Source organism: Dreissena polymorpha, chromosome 15 (genome assembly GCF_020536995.1).
Source record: "Dreissena polymorpha isolate Duluth1 chromosome 15, UMN_Dpol_1.0, whole genome shotgun sequence".
NCBI lineage: Eukaryota > Metazoa > Mollusca > Bivalvia > Myida > Dreissenidae > Dreissena > Dreissena polymorpha.
This window is the reverse complement of record NC_068369.1, coordinates 24,636,445-24,663,524: the sequence shown is the minus strand read 5'-3', so window position 1 is coordinate 24,663,524 and position 27,080 is coordinate 24,636,445. Positions and strand designations below refer to the sequence as shown.

General features: G+C 36.1%; 2 protein-coding genes across 19 annotated transcripts in view; one reads left to right on the top strand and one right to left on the bottom strand.

Annotated features, from left to right (window-relative positions):
- Positions 1-7,436, top strand: part of LOC127859486 (eukaryotic translation initiation factor 4B-like) — a 59,471-nt gene extending 52,035 nt beyond the window's left edge. For 5 of the 6 annotated variants that reach the window (XM_052396956.1, XM_052396957.1, XM_052396953.1 and 2 more), the window contains exons 16-18: positions 3,224-3,422; positions 5,128-5,200; positions 5,390-7,436. In XM_052396956.1, coding sequence (XP_052252916.1) covers positions 3,224-3,422; positions 5,128-5,200; positions 5,390-5,479 — 362 coding nt within the window. In that variant the 3' untranslated portion in view covers positions 5,480-7,436. The remainder of the gene's footprint in view (positions 1-3,223; positions 3,423-5,127; positions 5,201-5,389) is intronic. The other variant, XM_052396955.1, reaches the window with a different exon arrangement.
- A 7,915-nt stretch (positions 7,437-15,351) lies between these two features.
- The window catches only part of LOC127859483 (arf-GAP with GTPase, ANK repeat and PH domain-containing protein 1-like), a 119,291-nt gene continuing 107,562 nt past the window's right edge, over positions 15,352-27,080 (bottom strand). For all 13 annotated transcript variants that reach the window (XM_052396935.1, XM_052396940.1, XM_052396936.1 and 10 more), the window contains 5 exons: positions 25,903-26,180; positions 23,714-23,818; positions 22,645-22,732; positions 21,868-22,035; positions 15,352-20,194 (listed from right to left, as the gene is read on the bottom strand). In XM_052396935.1, the coding sequence (XP_052252895.1) occupies positions 19,988-20,194; positions 21,868-22,035; positions 22,645-22,732; positions 23,714-23,818; positions 25,903-26,180 (846 nt within the window). In that variant the 3' untranslated portion in view covers positions 15,352-19,987. The remainder of the gene's footprint in view (positions 20,195-21,867; positions 22,036-22,644; positions 22,733-23,713; positions 23,819-25,902; positions 26,181-27,080) is intronic.

Here is a 27,080-nt window from a genome sequence, read left to right as displayed (position 1 = left end):
CCGCCAGGGGGGGGGTCTATCTCCTTATATTTATATGGTAAAAAAACACTAGAAGTCACTTTTTTAGCTAGCTCCTTCGGGTCTCAGGTGAGCACCTTACGGCCCATGGCCCTCTTGTTTTCATTCACATTGGGGTCCGGTAAGGTGGACCCATTCCCAATGGAAAAAAAGTTTCCAAGATAGGCCCTAAAAATCCCAATTGAAGGTTTCAAAAAAAGAATTATTATTTTTTTATTGAAAAGTCTAAACATATCATTTATCTATAAATCCAGCTCTATAAGTTGGACCTTAGAAATATAATATTGAAATCACTTTTATTATCAATTTTATGCTCGGTTGTTTTCAGAGAAAATCGAGGTATTGTCATAGCCAGCTCGTTGTCTGCCATCCGCCGTGATAAAACCTTAACATTGGCTCTAAAATCAAAGTGCTTCCACCTACAACTTTGAAACTTCATATGTAGATGCACCTTGATGAGTTCTACACGCCACATCCATTTTTGGGTCACTAGAACAAAGGTCAAGGTCACTGTGACCTCTTAAAAAAAACAAAACAACCTTTTAACCCTTTACCACTTAGATAAGTATTTTAACGCATTTGTTGTCCTTTAGAAAGTTATATTTAATTTAAGACCTTTCTGACTAAATTCGAGTTTTAAAGGCTTCTTTTCCAATCCTTAGTTACTGACAGGGATCATATTTTTTTCAGTTTTGTCGGTCCTAGACCGATTGGGGTCATGAAAGACCGATTGAAAATCCCAAACAGTCGATCCGATTCTGTTTGCTGAAATTCCCATGTCATGAAATAGAATACACAGTGCACATGCAAACGCACCCTAATGCCATTTTTATCTCGATTAGGTGTGATTAACGATTCGCTGCAGTCTCTAAACGGTCAGGACCAGTTTATTTTACGTCTGACCAAGAATAAAAAACTTGTGGACAGCGGATTAAAGATGCTTCCGGCACTGAAAGCACGCGCTGTACCTAAACAAAACGATACATTTTCCACCAGCGTAATAATCTGGTAATATAATTATGAATGAAGGTTGCGGATCTGATCGACAAAACAGCCGAAAGTTTTTTTTATGGGCAGAAATTCACATAAAATAGTACACAAGAAAAATAATATACATTGTATAAATCTTTAGTAAAAAACGTGTTAGAATCAAAATAATTGGTGTACTTTGTAGTTTGTTGTTGAATAACGCACGACCGGAAAATTAGATGCGTGATTTCAAATCACTTGTGCTTTGCACTTGTGATTTAATCCCTACGCATCTAAACTATCGGCTGTGGGTTATTTTGACAACAAACTATAAGGTACACAATTTATTTCTTATTTATTTTATGCCCCCCTTGAAGAAGAGGGGGTATATTGTTTTGCACATGTCGGTCAGTACGTTAGTCCGTCCACCAGATGGTTTCCGGATGATAACTCAATAACGCTTAGGCCTAGGATCATGAAACTTCACAGGTACATTGATCATGACTGGCAGAGACCCCTATTGATTTTCAGGTCACTAGGTCAAAGGTCAAGGTCACAGTGACTCGAAATAGTAAATTGATTTCCGGATGATAACTCAAGAATGGACCTAGGATCATGAAACTTCATAGGTACATTGATCATGACTGGCAGATGACCTCTATTGATTTTCAGGTCACTAGGTCAAAGGTCAAGGTCACAGTGACTCGAAACAGTAAAACGGTTTCCTGATGATAACTCAAGAATGCTTACGCCTAGGATCATGAAACTTCATAGGTACATTGATAATGACTGACAGATGACCCCTATTGATTTTCAGGTTACTAGGTCAAAGGTCAAGGTCACAGTGACTCGAACCAGTAAAATGGTTTTCTGATATTAACTCAAGAATAATTAGGCCTAGGATCATGAAACTTCATAGTTACATTGATCATGACTGGCAGATGACCCCTATTGATTTTCAGGTTACTAGGTCAAAGGTCAAGGTCACAGTGACAAAAAACGTATTCACACAATGGCTGCCAATACAACTGACAGCCCATATGGGGGGAATGCGTGTTTTACAAACAGCCCTTGTTTGGTTTTGTTATTGTCAGTAGCCAACCTACGCACAGACATTTGTTTGGTTCAATGCATGTTTGTAAGCTATTATAGTCAACAACGATTTAAAACATCGGTATATACTTACACAGATTAATAATGTTGACAATGTTGGATGAAAAAAGTCTGATAAAACAGCACACGAAACAACAACGAAATAGCAAATGATAAAACCAGTTGAGAAAACTCGTATGTTCCGTTTAGAAAAAATGCCTAAGGGAATTTTACTTGTACATGTATTATACCACATTCATGAATGGCAAAATCAATGGTATATATTTTAAAGTAATTTGTCATGATTTGGACATAAATATTTCTGACATAAATTTTGGATACTTTTTCCCCCATTTATATCCAGACTGATTGATGTTGCGGGAAAATATGATCCCTGGTAACTGATGAGCATCAAACAGAATTAAACCTAAACAGACTGCGAGTTACTTGCAGTCTGTCCTGGCTTTATGCTGGATTCAAAAGCAATTTCAATCTGCTTCTTATGAGGGAAAGGGTAAAATATTGTAATTAACGGTTAACCTTAAGAAATGATAAAAAAAGAATTTGTAAGCTATTAGAAAATTAATAACTACTGGTGAACATTGAAAATCCTGCTTTAAAGTAACATTACTATTCAAAATCAACGAAAAATTCGTACAATTGTTCGTAAAATAAACTTAACCAATTAAAACTCAGTGTTCCTTATGGCAATTGTAGAAATTTCAACGCCAGATGTGGTCTGATAAAATAGATGTTTGTAAATACAAAATGCTCGTTTTTATTATTGTTTTTCATATCTTTTTATACGACACATGAACACTAACACGGTGTTCGTGTGTCGTATGAATAGATATATTCGCGGGAATTAATTGTGGCCACAAATAAATAAAAACGAGCATTTTGTATCTACAAAAATCTAAGTAATCATATCACATCTAGCGTTGAAATTTTGGCTATTGCTATAAGGAACACTGATTGTTAAGGTGTTAACTTTATTTTACGAAAAACTTAACGAAATTTTCGTTGATTTTGAGCGTTATAGTGACTTTAACATTTGTCAGATGTTTAGGGGGCCAGGTTCTCTTAAACAAAGACTGTACAGTACCCATTTGCATATAGCCTTATCAAGACCCTGGTCTATTAGCAGACGGTGTATCGAGAGGTGGAGCCTCACGTCCCAGTCCTAGTTCTGGGCCCTCAGCTGGATCAGCTCCGGGACCTGTCCCTAACGCTTGGGCTGGCAGAGGAGGTCCCAACACAGGGGGAGAGAGGGGCAGGGGACGTGGAGACAGGGGCAGAGGGGCACCCCAGGGGAGAGGCAGGGGTGGAGAGCAGCATCGCAGGTATGGTAGTGAATAAGACAGGCCTTTTATTTAATGCTTAGGGGTAAAATACTGACAATAATTCCGGTAGGGTGGCGTATAGCAGTTGAACTGTCTGTCCGAAAAATTTAAAATTGGCCATAACTTTTGCAATAATGAAGATAGCAACTTGATTTTTGGCATGCATGTGTATCTCATGAAGCTGCACGTTTTGAGTGGTGAAAGGTCAAGGTCATCCTTCAAGGTCAAAAGTTGAAAAATACAATCCAAGGGAGTAATAAGCTTTAAAAGGGAGATAATTTCTAAACCTGCCAAAGGATATATTGAAATTTTTATTTCCAAGCATTGCAATAGGGTGCATTGTGTTTCTGACAAACACATCTCTTGATTGCATGTTGAGTGAGTATTGTTTGGTTCTGTTTGAATGAGTGTTAGTCCTTCAAAATAAGCCTAATAAATTGCTCATTTACCTAAGATGGGTATTATTAACTGTCAACCGTTTTAAAGGTTTTTATACGCCCGTCTATGACGGGACGTATTATGGTATACCCCGCGTCCGTCTGTCCGTCCGTCCGTCCGTCTGTTAATGTCGTACGCTACGTCAAATATCCTTTGACAGATTTTCTTCAAATTTTAACACAATCTTAATATTGATAAACCCTGATCCCCTTTCGTTTTTGACGGAATTCTGAATTGTCGTTCCAGAGTTATGGGACTTTGTTCGTCAAAATTTCGTGATTTCATTGAATGTCCTACTGTAGCTCAAATATCCTTCGATGGATTTTTTTCAAATTTCAACACAATCTTAATATTGATAAACCCTGATCCCCTTTCGTTTTTGACGGAATTCTGAATTGTCGTTCCAGAGTTATGGGACTTTGTTCGTCAAAATTTCGTGATTTCATTGAATGTCCTACTGTAGCTCAAATATCCTTCGATGGATTTTTTTCAAATTTCAACACAATCTTAATATTGATAAACCCTGATCCCCTTTCGTTTTTGACGTAATTCTGAATTGTCGTTCCAGAGTTATGGGACTTTGTTCGTCAAAATTTCGTGATTTCATTGAATGTCCTACTGTACCTCAAATATCCTTCGATGGATTTTTTTTTTTTTTTTTTTAGTATCCCTGAAAAATTGAACAAGGTGAGCTTTTTTCTATTCCGATTGTACACTACCACTTACCCATCTACATTTCTCTTTTATTATTGGTCAAAATATCTATAACAGGTTTACTTCAACTCCATATCCTCTAAAGAAATGCATACATATACTCAAAAAAAGATATGGTATGAATGTCAAGGAGACGGCGCTCCATGCTCATGTACTTATAAAATAAACCATGTATTCAAATACAAATAAACTGAAGTAAAAAAATGATTCAAAGGGTTATTTATTACCTTACTACTTCATTGGCGAACGACGGGCGTATCATGCGCTCATGGCGCAGCTGTTTATTGGTTAGTGTTATAACTCAATTAGCCTTCTTCTCATTGAACAAAGATGTTTTAATATAGACAATTTGGAATGAACTTTGTTGCCAAGTTACAGAAGTTCTTTACAATTCACTGTGTAATTTTTTGTATGACATATAAAATAAAAAATAATGTATCGAGCAGGCAATACAGTATTTTTCCTACTACAGGTCTTGTAAATACCAGCAGAAGTTTAATCAGTATTAATTGTAATGGTAAATGGACTGGTTTTGATTTATCTTTCAATTCAGGCAAGAGAAGAGAGAAAAACCTCTGCCACAGTCTATTGATGAAATGCCCAAGTTGGAGCCAAAACAAGACAGAGTAAGTGCCTAAAAGAGAAAATACGAAACAGAAACAGGTTGTTATTTCAATGAAAACAATGAGTGGAATATTGTAATTAAATACTTCCGATCAAAACTTTATAGATATGATGAATAATGATGATTTAAATATTCAAAAAAAATTCTGTTATAGATTTGAATAGTAACACACATTTTTTGTTTATTTTAGGACTTCAGTGATAGCAATAAGTTTGCTGGGTTGATAGACGATAATGAGTACGATGAAGAAGAAAGTTCGTCAGTATTGTATGAACCATAGGATATATTGGCAGATTTATTTTGATTCTTATGTCAATTTTGGCATGATATAGTTGGAGCCTTGCTAAACGACGTTTGATGTGGTTATTGAACAGTTTATATATTGATCTTTTCATTATTGTTGCTAAATCCCGCGTGAGAAGTAAATGTTGGACTGAGGTCTGCGTGCTATTTTATGTATGGAGACTTGAGACATTTGTGTTTGTGGAAATCGGGTGCTATGCTGCTTATCTGGTATGATATTATGCGCAATACTAAATTGGAGAAATCCAAGTTATTGTCAATTAACCCTTTCCCACTTAGAAACAAAGTGAAAATGGATATGTGCAAACATAATAAAACCAGAACAGCCTGCAATTCACTCGCAGTCTGTTCAGGTTTTATGCTGTTTGCTGCTCGTCAGTTACAGTATATAAGGTTTGGAAATGTAGCTTAACAACTTGAATCTAGTAAGAAAGGTCTTAAATTAAAGATAACTTTCCAATGGACTACAAATGTGTGAAAATACGTTTCTAAGTGGGAAAGGGTTAAAATATTGTTTTGAATGCAAATATTGCTGCTGATTAAGATATTCATTAATGATATGATTGCAACAGTTGACAATTTTGTTACTGGTGATGGATGGCTTGACGAGTTGTCCAGTTCAGCATTTTATTTTGACATTTCCATTCATTTTGTACCAATAAATTTGTAAATAATGGCAGTTTGCTCCTGTGACTGTTTCAGGAAGGCTTCATTTAAATACATTTCATGTTCAAGCAATATAGAGGCAGTCCCTCATTCTTCAGCTATACTATCATTGTTCAAGGGTCTCTGATTTTTTGCTCATTTTTCCTCACAATTTCATCATATATTGCTGAGTTATTCATTTATTTATCACTTATTATGTTTTAGCAATTCATAAGGTGTTAGTTTGCTATTAAACGGAACCTTAGTGAGGGAAATATGTACTTGTATTCAATCAAAATTGCCTGGAAAATGTGTTCTTTTTATGCATTTTGATCGTGTCAAATGGAGTGTTCTATGTTGCACGGGAAAATGTATCCCATACTATGTTTGAAATATAAGACCTCAGTTTAGGAATTATTACATGTAGTGCTTTTAAAATGTGTGTGCCCGTTGCTCTATTGCCTTAAACTAAGTGTATAACAACAGTTCATGTTTTTACTCTGTGTTAAAGTGAATAATCAATAACCATGTTTTAGGGCAGCACCATTTGTATTAGTATTTAGAATGTTGGATATAAAATTACCAATATGTTAACATGTTTACAGTAAGTGTCTTAGTTTACCGTAGACCTAACTCATGAACATAATTTTTTAAACTGCTTAATCATAATCATTGTGAAATTGCATTGTTCTCATTATATAATAACTTAATTAATTTCCTGTGTATGTATACACATACTACTGACATACCGGTACAACATAGATATATGTGTCAGTGAATGATGATCCTGTGTTTTATAAGCATTGTTCACTGCATGCTGACAATGTATGTAAATTATCATGTGTTTTGATCGTTCTAGCAGCAAATGCCGCTATTGATGAAATTTGAGGTGTTGATTGTGTAACTGTTGTCACAGAGTTTCCGCCATAGTGTTGGAAATGTTATTAACCCTTTCAGTGCGGGAACCGAATTTTAAAGGCCTTTGCAAACAGTTTGGATCCAGATGAGACGCCACAAAATGTGGCGTCTCATCAGGATCTAAACTGTTTGCTTTTCTGATAGTATTCTTTAAAAAAATAGAAGAAAATGCTAATTTAAGAAATTCTGCAGACGACATTTTAGCAGACGACAAATTTCCCAGCATGCAAAGGGTTAATGGCTATAATAAGCTTAAATTTTGAAATGTATATTATTATGTCATTCAGTTCTTGCAGGAGACTTGTTAATTTATTTTTAATTGACTGCCTTTTTGTAAATATATTTACCATATAATTAAATGTAAATATATACATGGTGGTGTTCATATGATTTTCATCAGCACACACATGTCAAAGATTTGAAATCTTTGGAAAATTATTGTAAATATTAATTACCCATCTTGCAAAAACCTGGAATCACAAAAGAACAAGCCAGTGTTGGTTTGCTTGTAAAATGCAAATTGAGAAGGACATCCATGTAGAGTTGGACCCTTTCTCGGTACAGAAATGAAAATGAAGGGCTGCAATGCATACAGCTCCATGTACAAATGGTTTTAATAATTTTAAAAGGGGAAGAATAAATTATAATGCCTTCTGTAGAGAGCTTAGGTGTGTTAGAAAGTGAACCCTAGAGAAATCATTTGATCTAAAATCAGCAAAGAGGTTTCCTATTCGATCTTGTGGAGACCTTGGCAAATTTGTATGCCCCCAGTAGGGTGGCATATAGAAGTTGAGCTGTCCGTCAGTCTGTGCGTCCGTCCGAAAACTTTATCATTGGCCATAACTTTTGCAATATTGAAGATAGCAACTTGATATTTGATATGGATGTGTATCTCATGGAGCTGTACATTTTGAGCGGTGAAAGGTCAAGGTCATCCTTCAAGGTCAAAGGTCAAATTTTGCAATATTTAAGATAGCAACTCGATATTTGGCATGCATGCGTACCTCATGAAACTGCACATTTTTAGTGGTGAAAGGTCAAGGTCATCATTCAAGATCAAAGGTCAAATTTTGCAATATTGAAGATAGCAACTTCATATTTGGCATGCATGCGTATCTAATTGAGCTGCACATTTTGAGTGGTGAAAGGTAAAGGTCATACTTCAAGGTCAAAGGTCAAATTTTGCAACATTGAAGATAGCACCTCGATATTTGGCATGCATGCGTTTCTCATGGAGCTGCACATTTTGAGTGGTGAAAGGTCAAGGTTATCCTTCAAGGTCAAATAAATGGCTTCAAGGTGGGCAGTAGGGGCCATTTTGTTTCACGAACACAGCTCTTGTTTAAGATACTCCTCTGGGATCCAAACTTTTAGTTCCCAGGGTTAGTCTTATAAATGAGTTCAACACAAAGTGAGACTTGTTTGCATTTGAATGTTCATCGGACTACAAGTTTTAATTTTCATACATTCAATTTTTTCAAATAAATTTATCTTGTTATATATATTGCATATCTGGGCCAATTTCACGTCATTTCATGAAATTGAAAAACTGAAAACATACTCGAGCTCTAGATGTGCTTATATCAATGTTTCTGCAAAAGCTGGACTGTAAATAAGTCAGGTGTGTTTATTTGTCCAGTCAAAACACAGATGCTTCTTATGAGGGTGGTAATTACAAATGTAAAATTATGTTGATGTTATGCATAATTCTGAAAGACATGTTCATTGTGAACATCTAAATAACACTGTTAACTACGTTACACTTGAGCAGCACATTCAGATTATGAATTGATTGTATACGTTAAAAAATAATAACACTGAATGATATATAAAGTGAAAATATTACTTTAATGGTTTTAATGACCAGCAAATTGCCACTTACTTTTGTTTATCTTATAAATGACAAGTTATTATTTGCTTTGTCTGAAGAATTATTATTTGAGGGTATTGAAAAAACATTTATTGCAGATTATAACTAGAGCTTTGTGACGTATACTCCAACAAGCTGCATTGACACAGAATATTCTGCATGCTGTCTTCACAAAACAAGAGAATCTAATTTATGGCGATTTTTAGCTCGGCTGTTTTCGGAGAAAACCCGAGGTATTGTCATAGCCAGCTCGTCGTCCGCTATCCGCTGGTGTTGTGCTAAAAATTTGACATTTTGCTCTAAAATCAAAGTGCTTCCACCTTAAATTTTGAAACTTCATATGTAGATGCACCTTGACGAGTTCTACATGCCACACCCATTTTGTCAAAGGTCAAGGTAACTGTGACCTCTGAAAAAAATAATTTGGACAAGCTTTCACTTATTCAAAGATGCACCCACAGCCTGCGTTGGCACCCGTTATTCGGTTCTGTTGTTAAGAATTATAATGCCATTATCATTAATGGCCATTTTGACCTTTGAACTCTTGAATTCTTTTGCATGACACACGGTTCAATGACTGTGACCACAATTAATGTACAGAGTCATTTAAAAATCTTACAATGAATGACATAGGTTTTACCCGGACAAGCTCATTTATGGCCATTTTTTACTTAAACTCTAAGTGTGAAATTGACCTTGGAGATATCGACGTCATTCTTTGGCATGACACACCGTCCAATGATGGTGAACAAATGTGCCAAATGATTTTAAAATCTCAATGAATGACAGTTATGGCTTGGACAAGCTTATTTATGGCCATTTTTTACCTTTGAACTGAAAGTGTGGCCTTGACCGTAGAGATATTGACGTAATTCTTTTGCATGACATGTCGTCCAATGATGGTGAACAAATGTGCCAAATGATTTTAAATTCTCACAATTAACGACATAGTTATGGCCAGGACAAGCTCATTTATGACCTTTGAACTCAAAGTGTGACCTTGACCTTGGAGATATCAACGTTATTCTTTCGCACGACACACCGTCCAATGATGGTGAACAAATGTGCCAAATGATTCTAAATCGCACAATGAACGACATAGTAAAGGCCCGGAAAAGCTCATTTATGGCCATTTTTAGCTCATCTATTTTTTGAAAAAAAATTATGAGCTATTGTCATCACCTTGGCGTCGGCGTTGGCGTCGGCGTCCGGTTAAGTTTTGCGTTTAGGTCCACCTTTCTCAGAAAGTATCAATGCTATTGCATTCAAACTTGGTACACTTACTTACTATCATGAGGGGACTGGGCAGGCAAAGTTAGATAACTCTGGCGTGCATTTTGACAGAATTATGTGCCCTTTTTATACTTAGAAAATTGAAAATTTTGGTTAAGTTTTGCGTTTAGGTCCACTTTTCTCAGAAAGTATAAATGCTTTTGCATTCAAACTTGGTTCACTTACTTACTTTCATGAGGGGACTGGGCAGGCAAAGTTAGATAACTCTGGTGTGCATTTTGACAGAATTATGTGCCCTTTTTATACTTAAAAAATTGAAAATGTTGGTTAAGTTTTGTGTTTATATCCATTTTATTTCTTAAGTATCAAAGCTATTGCTTTCATACTTGCAACACTTACTAACTATCATAAGGGGACTGTGCAGGCAAAGTAATGTAACTCTGACTGGCATTTTGACAGAATTAAGTGCCCTTTTTATACTTAGAAAATTGAAAATTTGGTTGAGTTTTGTGTTTAGGTCCACTTTATTCCTACAGTATCAAAGCTATTGCTTTCATACTTGCAACACTTATTAACTATCATAAGGGGGCTGTGCAGGCAAAGTAATGTAACTCTGACTGGCATTTGGACGGAATTATGGGCCCTTTATACTTAGAAAATTGAAAATTTGGTTAAGTTTTGTGTTTTGGTCCACTTTACCCCTAAAGTATCATAAATATTGCTTTCATACTTGGAACACTCGCAAACTATCATAAGGGTACAGTAAAAGGACAAGTTGCATAACTCTGGTTGTCATTTTTACGCAATTATGGCCCTTTTTTGACTTAGTAACTTTGAATATATGGTTAAATTTTTTGTTTCGATCCACTTTACTTCTTAAGTATCAAGGCTATTGCTTTCAAACTTCAAATACTTTCATGCTATCATGAGGTTACTGTACCTGGCAAGTTGAATTTTACCTTGACCTTTGAATGACCTTGACTCAAGGTCAAATTATTAAATTTTGCTAAAATTGCCATAACTTCTTTATTTATGATTAGATTTGATTGATACTTTGACAAAACTACTCTTACCTGACATACCACAATAGACTCCACCCAAACCATTCCCCGTGCACTCCGTCTCTCCACCCCTCCCCCCTAATTTTTTTTTTTTAATATCATCTCACATATGACCACCACACCCTCACACTATACCCCTCCCCACCACCCCACCCCCCAATTATTTTTTTTTTAAACGGTTAAAAAACACAAATTTTTATAATATTTATTTTTATTATTTTATGTTTGAAATACCGTCCAACCATCGCACCCAAGAATCCAAACCCCCCCCCCCCCAATTTTTGGAAGATAATGTAATAAATGTCCACACCTACACACTATACATCCCTCTTTACTCCACCCCTCCCTCCTTTGTGATTGAAAATGAGAGTACTTTCACCTTTAAAAAGAAAATAGATGAGCGGTCTGCACCCGCAAGGCGGTGCTCTTGTTTACTTTTGAACTGAAAGTGTGACTATGACCTAAGAGATTTTGACCTTATTCTTTTGCATGACACACCGTCCAATGATGGTAAACCAATGTGCCAAATGATTTTAAAGTCTCACAATAAATGACAAAGTTATGGCCCGGACAATCTTATTTATGGTCATTTTGACCTTTGAACTCCCAAGTTTGACGATATCGATGTACTTATTTCGCATGACACATCGTTCCATGATATTCAAATCAACCAAGTCATTTTTAAATCCAACGATTAAGGACATAAACGCACCCGTGACCTAGTTTTTTACCCTGCATGACTCGTATTCAAACTTGACCTCGACATCATCTAGATACAACTTGTGACCAAGTTTGGTGAAGATCGCATTAAATTTTTGGGACAGACCGACCAAGTGACTCCTATATAGCCCCCATTACCAATGGTAATGGGGGTATAATTATAAGAGTGATGTGACCCACATTTAAACTCTGCCGAGATTTTGTCCAGATAAACATTCTAACCAAGTTTCATCAAGAATGGGATCAAAATGTGACCTCTGGAGTGGTATCAACTATGAACAAAAAGTTGATAACTTACCGGCTGCACCAATGTAATCACGATTGAGTACTCTGTGCTCAGGTGAGCTAAAAAGGAAGCAAGGTTTTAGGTCATATGAGTCATGTTCTGAGAAAACTGGGCATAATGCATGTGCGTAAAGTGTCGTCCCAGATGCTAATCAGGGACACTTTCCGCTTTTGTGACATTTTTTGTTGTGGACTGCACAGGCTAATCTGGGACGACACTTTACGCACATGCATTCAGACCAGTTTTCTCAGAACGCGACTCGTATTATGAATTGTTTTACAGGTATTGCTGTGTATTTCTCAGAAGTTTAATGCTTATTAGTTTAGCTCAAAAGCAATCACTGATACTCGAGTCTGTTACCTGGGTAAAACCAGTATTTAAGAGATCACCCGAGTGGGCATCAAATCCAGTATTTTTCTATGGATAGATGGACAACATAATATCCTCAATGCCACACAGATCTCATGGCATACCAACACCGCAAATAGCTGAAGAGATGAAATAATGGGGAACACACTCTTAATATTTAACACAAGAGGGCCATAACCATGATGGCCCTGTATCCCTCCACTGCTTTTTTATGCGAAAAAAACGTGCAATGCGCATGGGTTGAAATGTGCTCAAGCATGTGACTTTCTCTTTCTATCCCTCATCTTGGGCAATTTCTCCTTTTATCACAATTATTTACAAATTCATCAGCTACAAACCTGTAAAATTCTGTTAGTGTTTGGTAAAGGGTTAATAATCTCTGGTTCCTTCTTAAGAGCCTTTTACACATTTATAACAAATACAATAGTAGCATCTTTCTTGTAAAGAATCATCTCAAAATATAACAAGGGCTGTTTGTAAAACATACATGCCCCCCATATGGGCTGTCAGTTGTAATGGCAATTACAATTAATGTGAATACGTTTCATGGCATTGACCTTTACCTAGTGACCTGAAAATCAATAGGGGTCATCTGCGAGTCATGATAAATGTACCTATGAAGTTTCATGATCCTAGGCGTATAAGCTTTCTTGACTTGTCATCCGGAAACCATTTTACTGTGTAAGGTCACTGTGACCTTGACCTTTGACCTGAACGTCAATAGGGGTCATCTGTGGGTCATGATCAATGCACCTATTAAGTTTCATGATCCTAGGTGTAAGCCTTCTTGAGTTATCATCCAGAAACAATTTTTCTTAGTTGAGTCACCGTGACCTTGACCTTTGACCTAGTGACCTGAAAATCAATAGGGGTCATCTGCGACTCATGATCAATGTACCTATGAAGTTTCATGATCCTAGGCATAAGCGTTCTTGAGTTATCATCCAGAAACCATTTTAATATTTTGGGTCACCTTGACCTTTGACCTAGTGACCTGAAAATCAATAGGGGTCATCTGCGAGTCATGATCAATGTACCTATGAAGTTTCATGATCCTAGGCATTAGCGTTCTTGAGTTATCATCCGGAAACCATTTTACTATTTCGGGTCACTGTGACCTTTACCTAGTGACCTGAAAATCAATAGGGGTCATCTGCCAGTCATGATCAATGTACCTATGAAGTTTCATGATCCTAGGCATAAGCGTTCTTGAGTTATCATCCGGAAACCATTTTACTATTTCGGGTCACCGTGACCTTAACCTTTGACCTAGTGACCTGAAAATCAAAAGGGGTCATCTGCGAGTCATGAACAAATTGCGACTATTAGATATCACTACATACCAAATTTAGTAGCCCTAGGCTCTATAATTATGAACAAGAAGATTTTTTAAGTTTGCACAAAATAGGCCTTTTTAAAGCATAATTATGTTCATTTTTGTGACCCCCGGGGCAGGGTCAAATTTGTCGCCAGGGGCATAATTTGAACAAACTAAGTAGAGACCTATTAGATGTCACTACATACCGAATTTGGTAGAAATAGGCCCAATAGTTATGGACAAAAAGATTTTTAAAGTTTGCACAAAATGGGCCCAAATAAGCATATGTTCAATTTTGTGACCCCTGGGGAACGGTCAAATTTGATCCCAGGGGCTTAATTTGAACAAACTTGGTAGAGGACTATTAGATGTCATTACATACCAAACTTGGTAGCCTTATGCCATACGGTTATGGACAAGATTTTTAAAGTTTGCACAAAACCGGCCGTATATAAGCAAATTTTCAATTGTTTGACCCCCCGGGGAAGGGTCAAATTTTACCCCTGGGGCATAATTTAAAGAAACTTGGTAGAGGACTATAAGATATCACTACATACTAAATTTGGTAGCCCGAGGCCCAATGGTTATGGACGAGAAGATTTTAAAAGTTTTCACAAAAGTAGGCCGTATATAAGCAAATTTTCAATTGTTTGACCCCCAGGGCAGGGTCAAATTTGACCCCAGGGGCATAATTTGAAGGATCTTGGTAGAGGACTATAAGATGTCACTACATACAAAATTTGGTAGCCCTAGGCCCAATGGTTATGGAAAAAAGATTTTTAAAGTTTTCACAAAATAGGCCTTATATAAGCAAATTTTCAATCTTTTAACCCCCCGGGGCAGGGTCAAATTTGACCCCCAGGGGCATATTTTGAAGAAACTTGGTAAAAGACTATAAGATGTCACTACATACCAAATTTGGTAGCCCAATGGTTATGGACAAGAGAATTTTTAAAGTTTTTACAAAATAGGCCTTATATAAGCAAATTTTCGATTTTTTGACCCTCCAGGGCAGGGTTAAATTTGACCAAGGGGCATACTTTGAAGACACTTGGAAGAGGACTATTAGATGTCACTACATACCAAATATGGTAGCCCTAGGCCCAATGGTTATGGACGAGAAGATTTTTAAAATTTATACAAAATAGGCCTTATATAAGCAAATTTTCAATTTTTGACTCCCTGGGGCAGGGTCAAATTTGACCCCAGGGGCATAATTTGAACAAATTTGGAACAGGTTCACCCCAGGAACATTCCTGAGAAATTTCATCAGAATTGGACCACTAGTTTAGGAGAAGAAGATGTTCAAAGAAAAAGTTAACGCACGGATGCACGCACGCACGACGGACACAGTACCATGACATTAGCCCCGCTGGCCTCTGGCCAGTGGAGCTTAAAATGCAAAATAAAATAAAATACAACAAACCAGTAGTATTTTTGTTTTTAATTGAGAGCTGCATCGTTATACATATAACAATATCAGACATAATACATATTAAACACCTAAGGTCACAATAAACTTTGTATATTACACAGAAATATAAATAATGGTGGTTACAGTTACGCTTAAGTATATTTGTGGGACAACACTGGTCAATTAAAGACAGGATCAATAGCCTATAAAATTCCAAACTAGAAGGTAACAAAAGTACCCAAAATTTCCTGCACTTTAAGCTAAGGGGCTAAGGCAAAATAATTGCCCATGGATTCTGTATGTTAAGCAGTGTACTGTTTTCACTCATAAGAGCATTGTAGAATTTGTTTGTAATTAAAAACAAGACTGCAGTGATTGCAGATGTCTGAAGAGAGTAAACCCATTAAAATACATAAGGAGTTTAAAATCAATACAGCAAAACCTGGGTTAGAGTATTGCACAGCTTTGACCTATGTACAACTTGATACTGCCTAAATGATCAAACTTTTGTTGACAGATATTATAACACAAACTATATGGGTATAACAAAGAATTGCTTAATTTACTTACAAAAAAAATTCATTCAAAATGCATTACTGATAAATAAAACGATATTAAATGGGCTCAAATTAGAAATATTGAACTATTTCAGAGGGGCAAGAAACAAGCTGTATATTTTAAATGCATGAAAGCTGTCACAAAGTACAACACAACTTTGACTCGTATGTTACAATGCTACAAGTCTGCATACAGATTTCTGAATAATGCATTTTGAGATTCTTTAACCCGATTAAAAAATAATTGCAATCTCCTTAGACTGCCTAAGGCGCTGATAAAATGTACACATTTCTCAAAATTTTGCCATTTTATTCTACAGTAACACAAACCTTAATTATTGAAATTTATTTTATCAGTATTCCAAATGATGCTCACTCAAGTAATGTTGGATACAAATTGAAATAAACAATTAATAAAATAAAAATTTCCTAAAAAAAAAGCATGAATCAATAATGGATTTCAGAAATTACGACTAGATACAAACAGACATTCCATTAAAGAAATGGTACTTGGTAAACAATATGACATTGTCAACCAGACCCCAGTTTAACAACCTGATTTATTTAATATTGTATTCTATTTTACATTCGCATTTACACAATTCTACAAATAAAACTTCACTTTTTTAAAACCATGCACATATTTACACACTGGCCTTTGCTTAAAAAAAATCATGATTCTTGGAATTTTTAATAATGACAAATATTGCTAACTTTTGAAAAAAGACCTTCCTTATTTGTGAAATTAAAATCAACCCACATTTACCCGTTATGTTTGATGGTCGAGAAGTTAAGCACATGTGAAGTACACAGCAAAACAGAGATAGGCTTAAGCAACTTGTGTATCAATTATTGAGCACAAAACTACATTGTATGTAACAAGAGCACCGCATAATGGGTGCCACGCTCGGCTGCGAAAGCTTGTCAGAATTTTTTTTTTTAGAGGTCACAGTGACCTTGACCTTTGATCTAGTGACCCAAAATGGGTGTGGCGTGTAGAACTCATCAAGTTGCATCTACATATGAAGTTTCAAAGTTGTAGGTGGAAGCACTTTGATTATAGAGCCAATGTCAAGGTTTAAGCACGACGCCGGCGGACGGCTGACGACGAGAGGCTATGACAATACCTCGGGTTTTCTTCGAAAACAGCCTCGCTAATAAAATTGGTACATTTATGCTGATATAAGTTTCCTTCTACAGCATCAGTATCCTCTACACTCTGTGAAAACCTGGCTTAACCCTTTGCATGCTGGGTAATTTGTCATCTGCTAAAATGTCGACTGCTGAATTTCTAAAATTAGCATTTTCTTCGATTTTTTTCAAAGAATACTATCAGAATAGCTAACAGTTTGGATCCTCATCTGGATCCAAACTGTTTGCAAAGGCCTTTAAAATTCTGTTCCAGCACTGTAAGGGTTAATGTATGTGCATAAAGTATCGTCCAGTATTAGCGTGTGCAAACTGTAGAGACTAATCTGAGATGACACTTTACATGGATGCACTAACCCTGGTTTTCCTAAAGACCAGCTCATGGTCTGTAGTTAAAAAGGTGCACATCCAAGAATGCAATAAACAAGCTGAAATATTGCTGACATAAACCTTGTACAATTGTATGTACAATTTAATAAATATATAATAATTTCATAAACTGAGCACATGTATATATTAGATAATTACTGTTCAAGGACAAATAACTGCATTTCAGCATTAATATCTATTGCTCGATTCTCATTTTTACAAATTAAAGCAACAATTGAATGGAGGGCATTATTTCTTCTTTCAATTTGATTAACGTCAGATGACCAATAAACTAAGATTTAATTTATTGTGAAATCATCTATTTAATACTTGTAAACTGAATATATTTAATACTTGTAGACTGAAAATTGATTCATTTTGATAGGATTAGCTTATGCAAATAAGTACCCACTTATCGGAAAAATGAGAAAACAACATTTATTTTGATAAGAAATAACTGATAATTTAATTATGAGGATTAATGATGCATTGTTTGTTTAAAATATACGGAAGAAATGCTGGACCTGCGGCAGGCCTTCCACCTGTAGATTTTCTCTAACAAATTGAATGCTTAATTGTCAACTCAAAGTCATTAGTAATACAAGTTTTACGGCTATTGGTCCTGGAACAGTATACATATAGTGCCAGAACTGTAGTTAGCGATGAAACTCAATCTTGCAATAAGACATAAGTACGAGACTTGCTCAGAGCAAACGAGCTTTAATACATGTGCTTTACCCTTTACCACTTAGATATGTATTTTCACGCATTTTTTGTCCCTTAGAAAGTTATGTTTAATTAAAGACCTTTCTTACCAGATTCACGTTTTAAAGGCTTCATTTCCAACCATAAATTACTGATGCGCAGCAAACAACATAAAACCTGAATAGACTACGAGTAACTCGCAGGCTGTTGTGGTTTTATTTTGTTTGCACATAGCCTTTTCACTGTTCTTCTAAGTGGGAAAGGGTTAAAGTGTCATTATAACATATGTAAGGGACAACATGGTCCGTATAAACTGGCGTTCTGATATGCAGAGACTTTCATTTAACGAAAAATACCATAAAAGTGTCGTCCCTTATTAGCCTGTGCAGAATGTCCATGTGGTCAGGTACATAAGTTATGCTTCTCAGAAGACACAGATTTTTAGTTAAAAAAATCTATTTACTTACTTTTATAAAATGTGTCGAGTTAAGATTACAGTGTAGAAAACATATTGTTAACAATTAAAAGCTGATACTATAATGTACATATACTGCAAACAAAGTGAACACAATCATCAAACCACTGTGAAAGTGTGATTCTGAAGAATGACACAGAAATATACATTTTTTGCTGGGTATCTTTACACACTTAAAAAAATAGCTTCGACAAGTTTGAAAGTACAGAAATGATGAGTGAACAAGAGCACCGCATAACGGTTGCCAACGCTCGGCTGCGGATGCAGTTTTGAATAAATGATAACAAAATAAGTAAACAGTGACCTTGACCTTTCACCTAGTGAGCCAAAATGGGTGTGGCGTGTAGAACTCATCAAGGTGCATCTACATATGAAGTTTCAAAGTTTTAGGTGGAAGCACTTTAATTTTAGAGCCAATGTTAAGGTTTTATCACGGCTGACTTCAGACGCCGGACGACGAGCTGGCCATGACAATACCTCGGGTTTTCTCCAAAAACAGCCGAGCTAAACATCAGTGATTTCATTTCTGTGACAAGCATGACAGTGAAGACCCTCCTAATTGCTGTATTCATCAAATAAAATCTGTGAACTTTACCAATATGGCCAGTGAAAATATGATTAAAAGATATTTATATGTTATTGCACATAAGTTGATATTGTCTGTATAAACACATGAATATTATCTAGGAAACAAAACGACAATGTAAACACTACATAAACATTGTATCTAAAAACTCTATCTACAACCTGTACAAACAGAATTCTAAAAGACTTGTATTGGCACATATACAAACTGCTTGATGTATGATGGCAACTGATTTTATATTTGAGAACATGGCGATAGTTTTGTGTACTGGTATACTGAACGCTTGAACATTTGTACTGCCATAAGAAAATCACGTGTACTTTTGTTTCAGATTTGTTATACATGAATTTAGTTTTTTCAAACAAAAATAGTTGAAACCCACGCAGCTCAACTGGGCAGCCCAGAACCATGTTTATGCCAAAATGATACCAGCTACCATACCAATACAGCCAGCAATGTGTACATCCTACCATACATCACTATACTGACACAACCATTTAATGTCACTAACCAATAGTAACCACTTTGTAAAGAAACAAAGCACCTGTTTAAATTGTGTAAGCTATTTTGTCAATTTGTGTTTGATACAAATTCATCATAAGTAAAACAAAAAGCACTTATCTTAAAAAAAACAACAAGCAAGCTTTGTCCATAAATTTCACATTACCACCTTATTCTCTGATGAATTTTATCTTAAGTTCTTCTAAAATCAATTACATGATACACCTTAAAATATTATTTGAAGCCGTGATTACAAAATTAAAACCCTAAATCCAAAGAAGTTACACCATGAAGTAGTACTGTGAAAGCCTAAATAACGCTGGAGGGTAGTTTCTCGAAGACGTCATTCTTCCCGCTACCCCCCTGGTGAGAGCTGCCTCGTCTCCGTGGTAACGTGGGGTTCTCTGGGCACCCACTGTTCATTAACAACTCCACACATTCCTGTGAGGCTGAACTCTTTGCGTACCAGAGTGCATTCCGACCTTCGTGATCCACCACCTTCACGTTGGCGTTTTGCTGCAAAATGGCAGTAAACTGATTTATGCCTAACGTCTAGAAAAAAGGCCTTGGCAAATAGCGTAGACCCAGATGAGACGCCGCATGATGCAGCGTCTCATCTGGGTCTGGGCTGTTTGCTTAAAGGAATTTCTGTAAGAAATATTCTAAAGATTGAAATAAACATACTAGACATCCCTAATTTTGGAAATAAATTGATCCAATTTAGAAGGATGGGATAGTCCACTAGGCATAAATGGGTTAAGCTATCACTACATTTGTACAGGATTTTTACCCATGCAAGAGGTAATCTTTGTACAGTCATAAAAACAGAACAGCTGATTCCCTTTAAATATTTCTATGACAAACACAACATAACTTTATTTAATGCATATTTTTTTGTATAGCCCTTTCAAAAATCTATATACAAAGGGATCATTTGATCACTCAACTTGCACAAATAGCAGCTTCTTATAAATTCCTTTTATTTTTGGCCAAAATCGGACATTTTTTTTATGCGGCACAAACATTGTTATTCAATATTAACTGTGGTCCTCTGGACCTTGACCAACAATGTTTGGAAAGACAAATGAATGCGGATAAGATCAATGTACCTGGTCTGTCAACCTTATCGTTTTTTTCAGTGAAAATCAGATCAATTCAATTAAATGACCGGTACATTTGACCTGGTGTCTTTAATTCCTAAAAACAATAATGAATACAAATGACTTACATTTTTTAAACCAAATCTGGCAATATTGACTATAAGTGCATTTAAGAATTAAAGAACGTTTCAGTGGTAAACATGCCTGTGACACAATAAATTGTTGGATATGCCTCTATTTGCCTCTTTAAGTCAAATCGAGTATTGGTTATTCCCCTTGCATACATCATAGCCTAATGTGCAAGCATCAAGCACTTGTTATAACCATATAATCATCAGGTTAATTTTAATCAACTGTGACAGTAACTGGTACAAACTATTGTCTGAAAATCAGCCAGATGTGAACGTTAACTTACGTAAAAAAATCAACTTGTATTTGTCTGCGTTTAAATGACTTTTACTGACATACAAAATAATTGTTTCCAAAAATGATATATTCATACCAAAACCTAATTTGGTAAAGTACATGAAAGTGTGACAAACAATGGATAAATGGATTAAACTCTACTGTGGTATACTACTATATTATATTATCCTAGGACAGATTAAAAGAAACAAGGAAAAACCCGGACGAATGGCATGCATGAATTGATGTTGTTTTTCAATACAACAAAGAGATGTGTTTATCAGAAACACAATGCCCCTATTGCACCGCTTTGAAGCCATATATTTGAACTTTGATCTTGAAGGATGACCTTGACCTTTCACCACTCAAAATGTGCAGCTCCATGACATACACATGCATGCCGAATATGAAGTTGCTATCTTCAATATTGCAAAAGTTATCGCAAAACTTTAACCCAGTTTAAAGTTTTGGGACAGAATGACAAACAGACAGGCCAAAAACAATATACCCCCGATCGTTTGATCCGGGGGCATAAAAAAATAAACGTCATTCAGATGCAATGTTATTATGAAACTCTAGCTCAAACCTTCAAGGTTGCTGTATGACTTATATGCATAAGAGTGCCAAATATTTTTGTGATCTAAAACAGCAACATAGCCCCTGCCTATGCCAGTGACCACGTACCCAGAGCAGAAGCTGCACAAACACCACGTTGCCCAGGGCAGCTGCGATGTGGAGGGCAGTGCGCCCATCATCCTTGCTGTAGGGAGCCGTGATGTCCTCCGAGGAGGCGTGGCCCAGAATCAACACGATGTTCCGGATGTCTTCACGAACCAAGGCATCTATCAGTTGCTGTCAGAAACATCATATATATCTTAACACATTATACATCAAAGCTCACAAAGTCTGTTCTCAGTCACTTATACATACTATTAATGACCGCCAAGCTCCTTGGTAACCCATTAGTTGGCAACTATATGATAGATACTAGTATATGATGCTCAGATAGGCATTTTTACGTGTTTGTAGTCCCTAAGAAAAATTAAATTCAATTTTAGACTTTCTTTACAATATTCAAATTTTAAAACAAACCCTACCATACTGATGAGAAGCAAACAGCTTACAACCTGAACAGACTACGAGTTACTTGCAGGCTGTTCTGATTTTATGCTGGCTGCATACAGCAATTTTCACTTTCCTTCTGAATGGGAAAGGTTTAAAGGTGTATCACCTCTATATCTACTATGAAAATTCATTGATACATGACATTGCTTTAGAAAATGACTTCAGTTTCAAAATAATGATTTTGACATCATACATACATCCATGTAAACACTGAAGAAGCTATGGTAGTAGAGTAGACTGATGTGATGTATATGTAATAACAGATGTAACTATATTATATCATTTGGCAAACTGTGCATTTAAAATGCAATCCTGTGTAATAACACTTGAACATACCTGATTTAAGGGAATATCTACATATGGAGGGGGAGGTAAAAAATCTTTAGTCTCGTATTTAGTTCGAATCCATTTCTCCTTTTCTTCCCTGAAAAATAAACAAATTTACAGTAACATAATTATTATATCAACCTTATAATTAATTGAATTTTCTGACAATTCTGAAGCAACATGGAGTTTCATTATTTGTAATAAATATAATATTGAAAAACAAAATGTACAAACATACTGTTTGAGTAAAAATTGTGCCAAGTTATACCAGAGAGATTAAGATTTATTAAAATCATTGTCTATTGGTCAATAAACAGAGGGGGTAATCACATGATAGTCAAGATAGCGACGTCCATACCGAAACAGTTATTTATCGCCGTATTATACCCTTTATTACTTGTTGATTGTTTAAATGATGCTCACTTTCCAGTCATATCAGTAAAAAGGTGATAAGCGTTTATTTCGTATTTAAATTCGATTAATATCTCGACTTTACTCTCCGCAAATTTTCTGAGTGGAGCTCTAATTAGGTCATCCCGCTAAGAAATTTTGCACCGAGTAAAGTCGTGATATAGAGCGAACATTACTATGAAATAAAAGCCAGTAACTGTCTTCCTAATATGACTGGAAAGTAAGCAAATTAAAAATAATAATACAAGTAATAAAGGGTATACAACGACGAAAAATACGGGCCTCTGCATAGACATTGCCATCTTGTCTGTCACGTGAATACCCCCTCTGATAAACAATTATTTGAGTTCAGATGCTTAGCAATAAAATCACAAGGATATAAACACAGTTGAAGATGTTTGATAACGGTGCATGAGAACAACAAAGAGTGGTTTGCTGACCAATACAAAATAGTGCAAATATTATTTCAATTTTACACGATTTGCTACATTTCTGTCCCATACACATCTATTTGTCCATGCTTTGTTCCGGTTCAGGAGTTTCATAACACCTATTAAGACAAGTTATTAATGTTCTCTAGTTAGAATTACATAGAAGCACAATATATTTCAAGGTTAGACAACAGACTGTTAACTTGTCCCTTCTTCATTTCCAAAGTAAAGGTTACCTAGGTGCAGTGTGGCTGGGCTTGAGGCGACCTTTACAGTTGAACTCCCAGACAGTGTTGGCTAGAGAGTTTCCTATGGAGGTCATCACATGGATCAGATCCAGTCTAGAATAAACAAACAGGGGCATAACAGGATCAGTCATTATACACTTTTAAACTCAAGAACTCAACACTCATTTCAACCTTTACCACTGAAGATATGCTCATTTCACCCTTAACCACTGAAGATACACTCATTTTACCCTTTACCACTCAAGTTATGCACTTTGACGCTTTGTAGACCCTTAGAAAATCAAATTAAACTAAAGAATTTTTTTTTCTAGATTAAAGTTTTAAAGGCTTCATTTCCAACACTTAACATACAAATGAGCAGCAAACAGCATAAAACCTGAACAGTCTACAAGTCATTTGCTAGCTGGTCTGGTTTTATTATGCTACCCCAAAATTTATTTTAAGGGGAGCATATAGTCCCCGCTTCGTCTGTCCTTCCGTGCGTGCACAATTTTTGTCCGGGCTATTTCTCAGCAACTAATGACAGGAATTCAATGAAACCTTATGGGAAGCTTCACCACCAAGAGGAGATGTGCATATTATCAGCGGGTTCTGGTCGGATGATTTTTCACAGAGTTATGGCCCTTTGAAATTTTCTATAAAAAATTCTTGTCCCCCCAACTACTGTGCCCTCCACGCGTTTCCTTTTATCTGAATATATAGTGCAATATTGTGCCAAAAAAAAACTTTGGGGAGCATCACCCGTCTCCGACGGTTTCTTGTTCTGTTTCCAAGTAGCCTTTTTCACTTTGTTCCTGAGTGGGAAAGGGTACAGATACCAATAATTTGATTTTACATTTGCATTTCAGTTTGCGAACACATAGGATGACAATTTGTCCAGAATAATTGAACCACGGTCTGGGAAAACAGAACTTAATACATTTGTGTAAAGTGTTGTCCCAGATTATACAAAGTATAGTAGTGAATTATGCAAAGGCTTATCGGGGACGAAACTTTCCACCTAGATTGAAATTTTGTTTAAGAGAAACCTCCTTTAACTGAAAAGTTCCATAATGCAGTGTGGTCCCTGATAATCCTGTGTGGATTGCACTGTCTAATCTCACAAAATACTTTAAGCACATGCACTAAGGACATTGTTTCAAGAGTGCAGCTCAATTTCATTCTTGCAGATCGTGACATAACATCTGAGTATTATTAGGCAACCTTCTTTTAGTCATGTTTGATTTGCAACTTTTATACAAAAACAATCCATAATTTTGTTTAATAATGTTTTTTTAAACAATGATACATGAAATAATTCAACCATTTATCACTACATTCATGAAATCAAAATATGACATACTGAAAGATTAATTAATGATGATTTTTGTGAATAAATATTAGCCTTATCTGGGAAAACATGGCTTAGTGCTTGTACAAGTGTCATCCAAGATTAGCCTGTGAAGTCTGCACAGGCTAATCGGGACAACACTTTCCGCCTAGACTAGATGGTTGTTTACAAGACTTCCTTTAAACATAAAATTCCATATACCAGTAAATGTCAACCCTGAATCAGAGATTTACCAAGCTATTCTGGGACAGCACTTAAAGGGGCCTTTTCACAGATTTTGGCATATTTTGAAGTTTGTCATTAAATGCTTTATATTGATAAATGTAAGCATTGGATCTTAAAAGCTCCAGTAAAAAATCAAGAATAAAATTTAAAAAAGGAAAAAAGTAGCCGGTTCCTGGGCTCGAACCAGTGACCCCCGGAGTCCTGGAGTTAGTCTGAAGTAAAAACGCATAAGCCCTCTCGACTATTCCGCCAGTTATATACAGTTGAAGTATTTTATACGTTATATAAACAATCTTCGTAGTTTCGTAAATTTAAACGACAACAACAGAACTCTCCAAACTATTCAATCTTTCGTGTTACGCTTGATATTTTTTAGGTTTTCAAATCGTCAAAAGATACATATAATGGCTATATTGGACTATGGTAAATGTTCAGTAATACAGTTTCCTCACAAATATCATAACTAAAACGAAAATTTGCGAATCTGAACCAACTTTTTTCAATTTTGTCAATTTAACAAACTGTGAAAAGATCCCTTTAACACACAGGCATTAAGCCCCGTTTTCCCAGAGCAATGTTCATTTTTTGTAAACAAGCACTATGATGAGATTCAGAGACTTACGGCCACTCGTCTAGTCCCAGGGATCTGACCCTGGAGATGTGGGTGCCAAGGTTGCGGTGGATTCCTGAGCATTCTATACAGATGAGGGTCCCCAGGTTGAGACTGGCCCACTCCGGGGCTGGGGCCCCACAGTCAGCACATGCGTTATTGCCACGAGTATTTCTGATGGCGAGGATGCCAGCAGGGTCGGTGGTGGACTGCTTCTTGCCGCTACTCTCGTTGCCTTGGAGACTAGCAAGGATTTGCTGCTCTATTGAGTTCACCCACTCATCTCTCTCCTGGAGTGGGCAAGGAGACACAATTGTTATGGCCAATTCAAATGACAAAGATCACATTGCTAAATTGTATTGACAGCAATGTCGGGAAGTTTTAAATGGTCTAAAAATATTGTCTTTCAAGAAGTTATTTTCCAATTGTTTTTAACAACTGTCCATTATTAAAAAGCTGAAAGTCATTACTTATATCAATTATAAAGTAATACATTTCTCAAACAAGTCATCAGTGTATTATGATCATTATTTACAAGAATTTATGTTTCCTTTCATTTCAATAACAGTAAATGATAATAGTACAATAAGCAAAATCAATAGGATTTCAACAAAATAAATTTAATTAAAGCATCATTCAATCATATAATATGCAAAGGGACACCAGATATGTTTAACAGTTAATTTATCACAGTAAAAAGTTGCAAACACAAGCTGACCAACAGCCTTGGGTCGCTCACCTAATACCAGAAGGATTGTAATTGTTCTGAGAAGCTCTTTGTGCTGTTTTAAGAACCATTGAAGAACAAGGCATATACATTATTAAAACAAATGTTCTAAGCAAATTCATGCACATTGGGCAAACATTAGATTTGTACAGCGTTCCCAATGTTTGATTAATGCAAAAAAGGAAAATTGCCCCACCATATGGAGGTTATGTTTTTGAAGAGACAAGAACCAATTTCTAACTTGGCACAAGAGTCATAAAAACCAATACAGTAAAACCTGTGGTAAGCAGCCAATGAAGGGACATGCCCAAACTGGCTGCATACCATAGGTTGGCTTCTTAGCACAATTTAGGGAAGTTGAGGCTCAGCTGAGCATAATTAAAAGGTATCAAATACTGTTTTATTCTCAATGTCTTTACCTTTGAAATACGGTATACACTGTCACAGTGTTAAACTAACGACA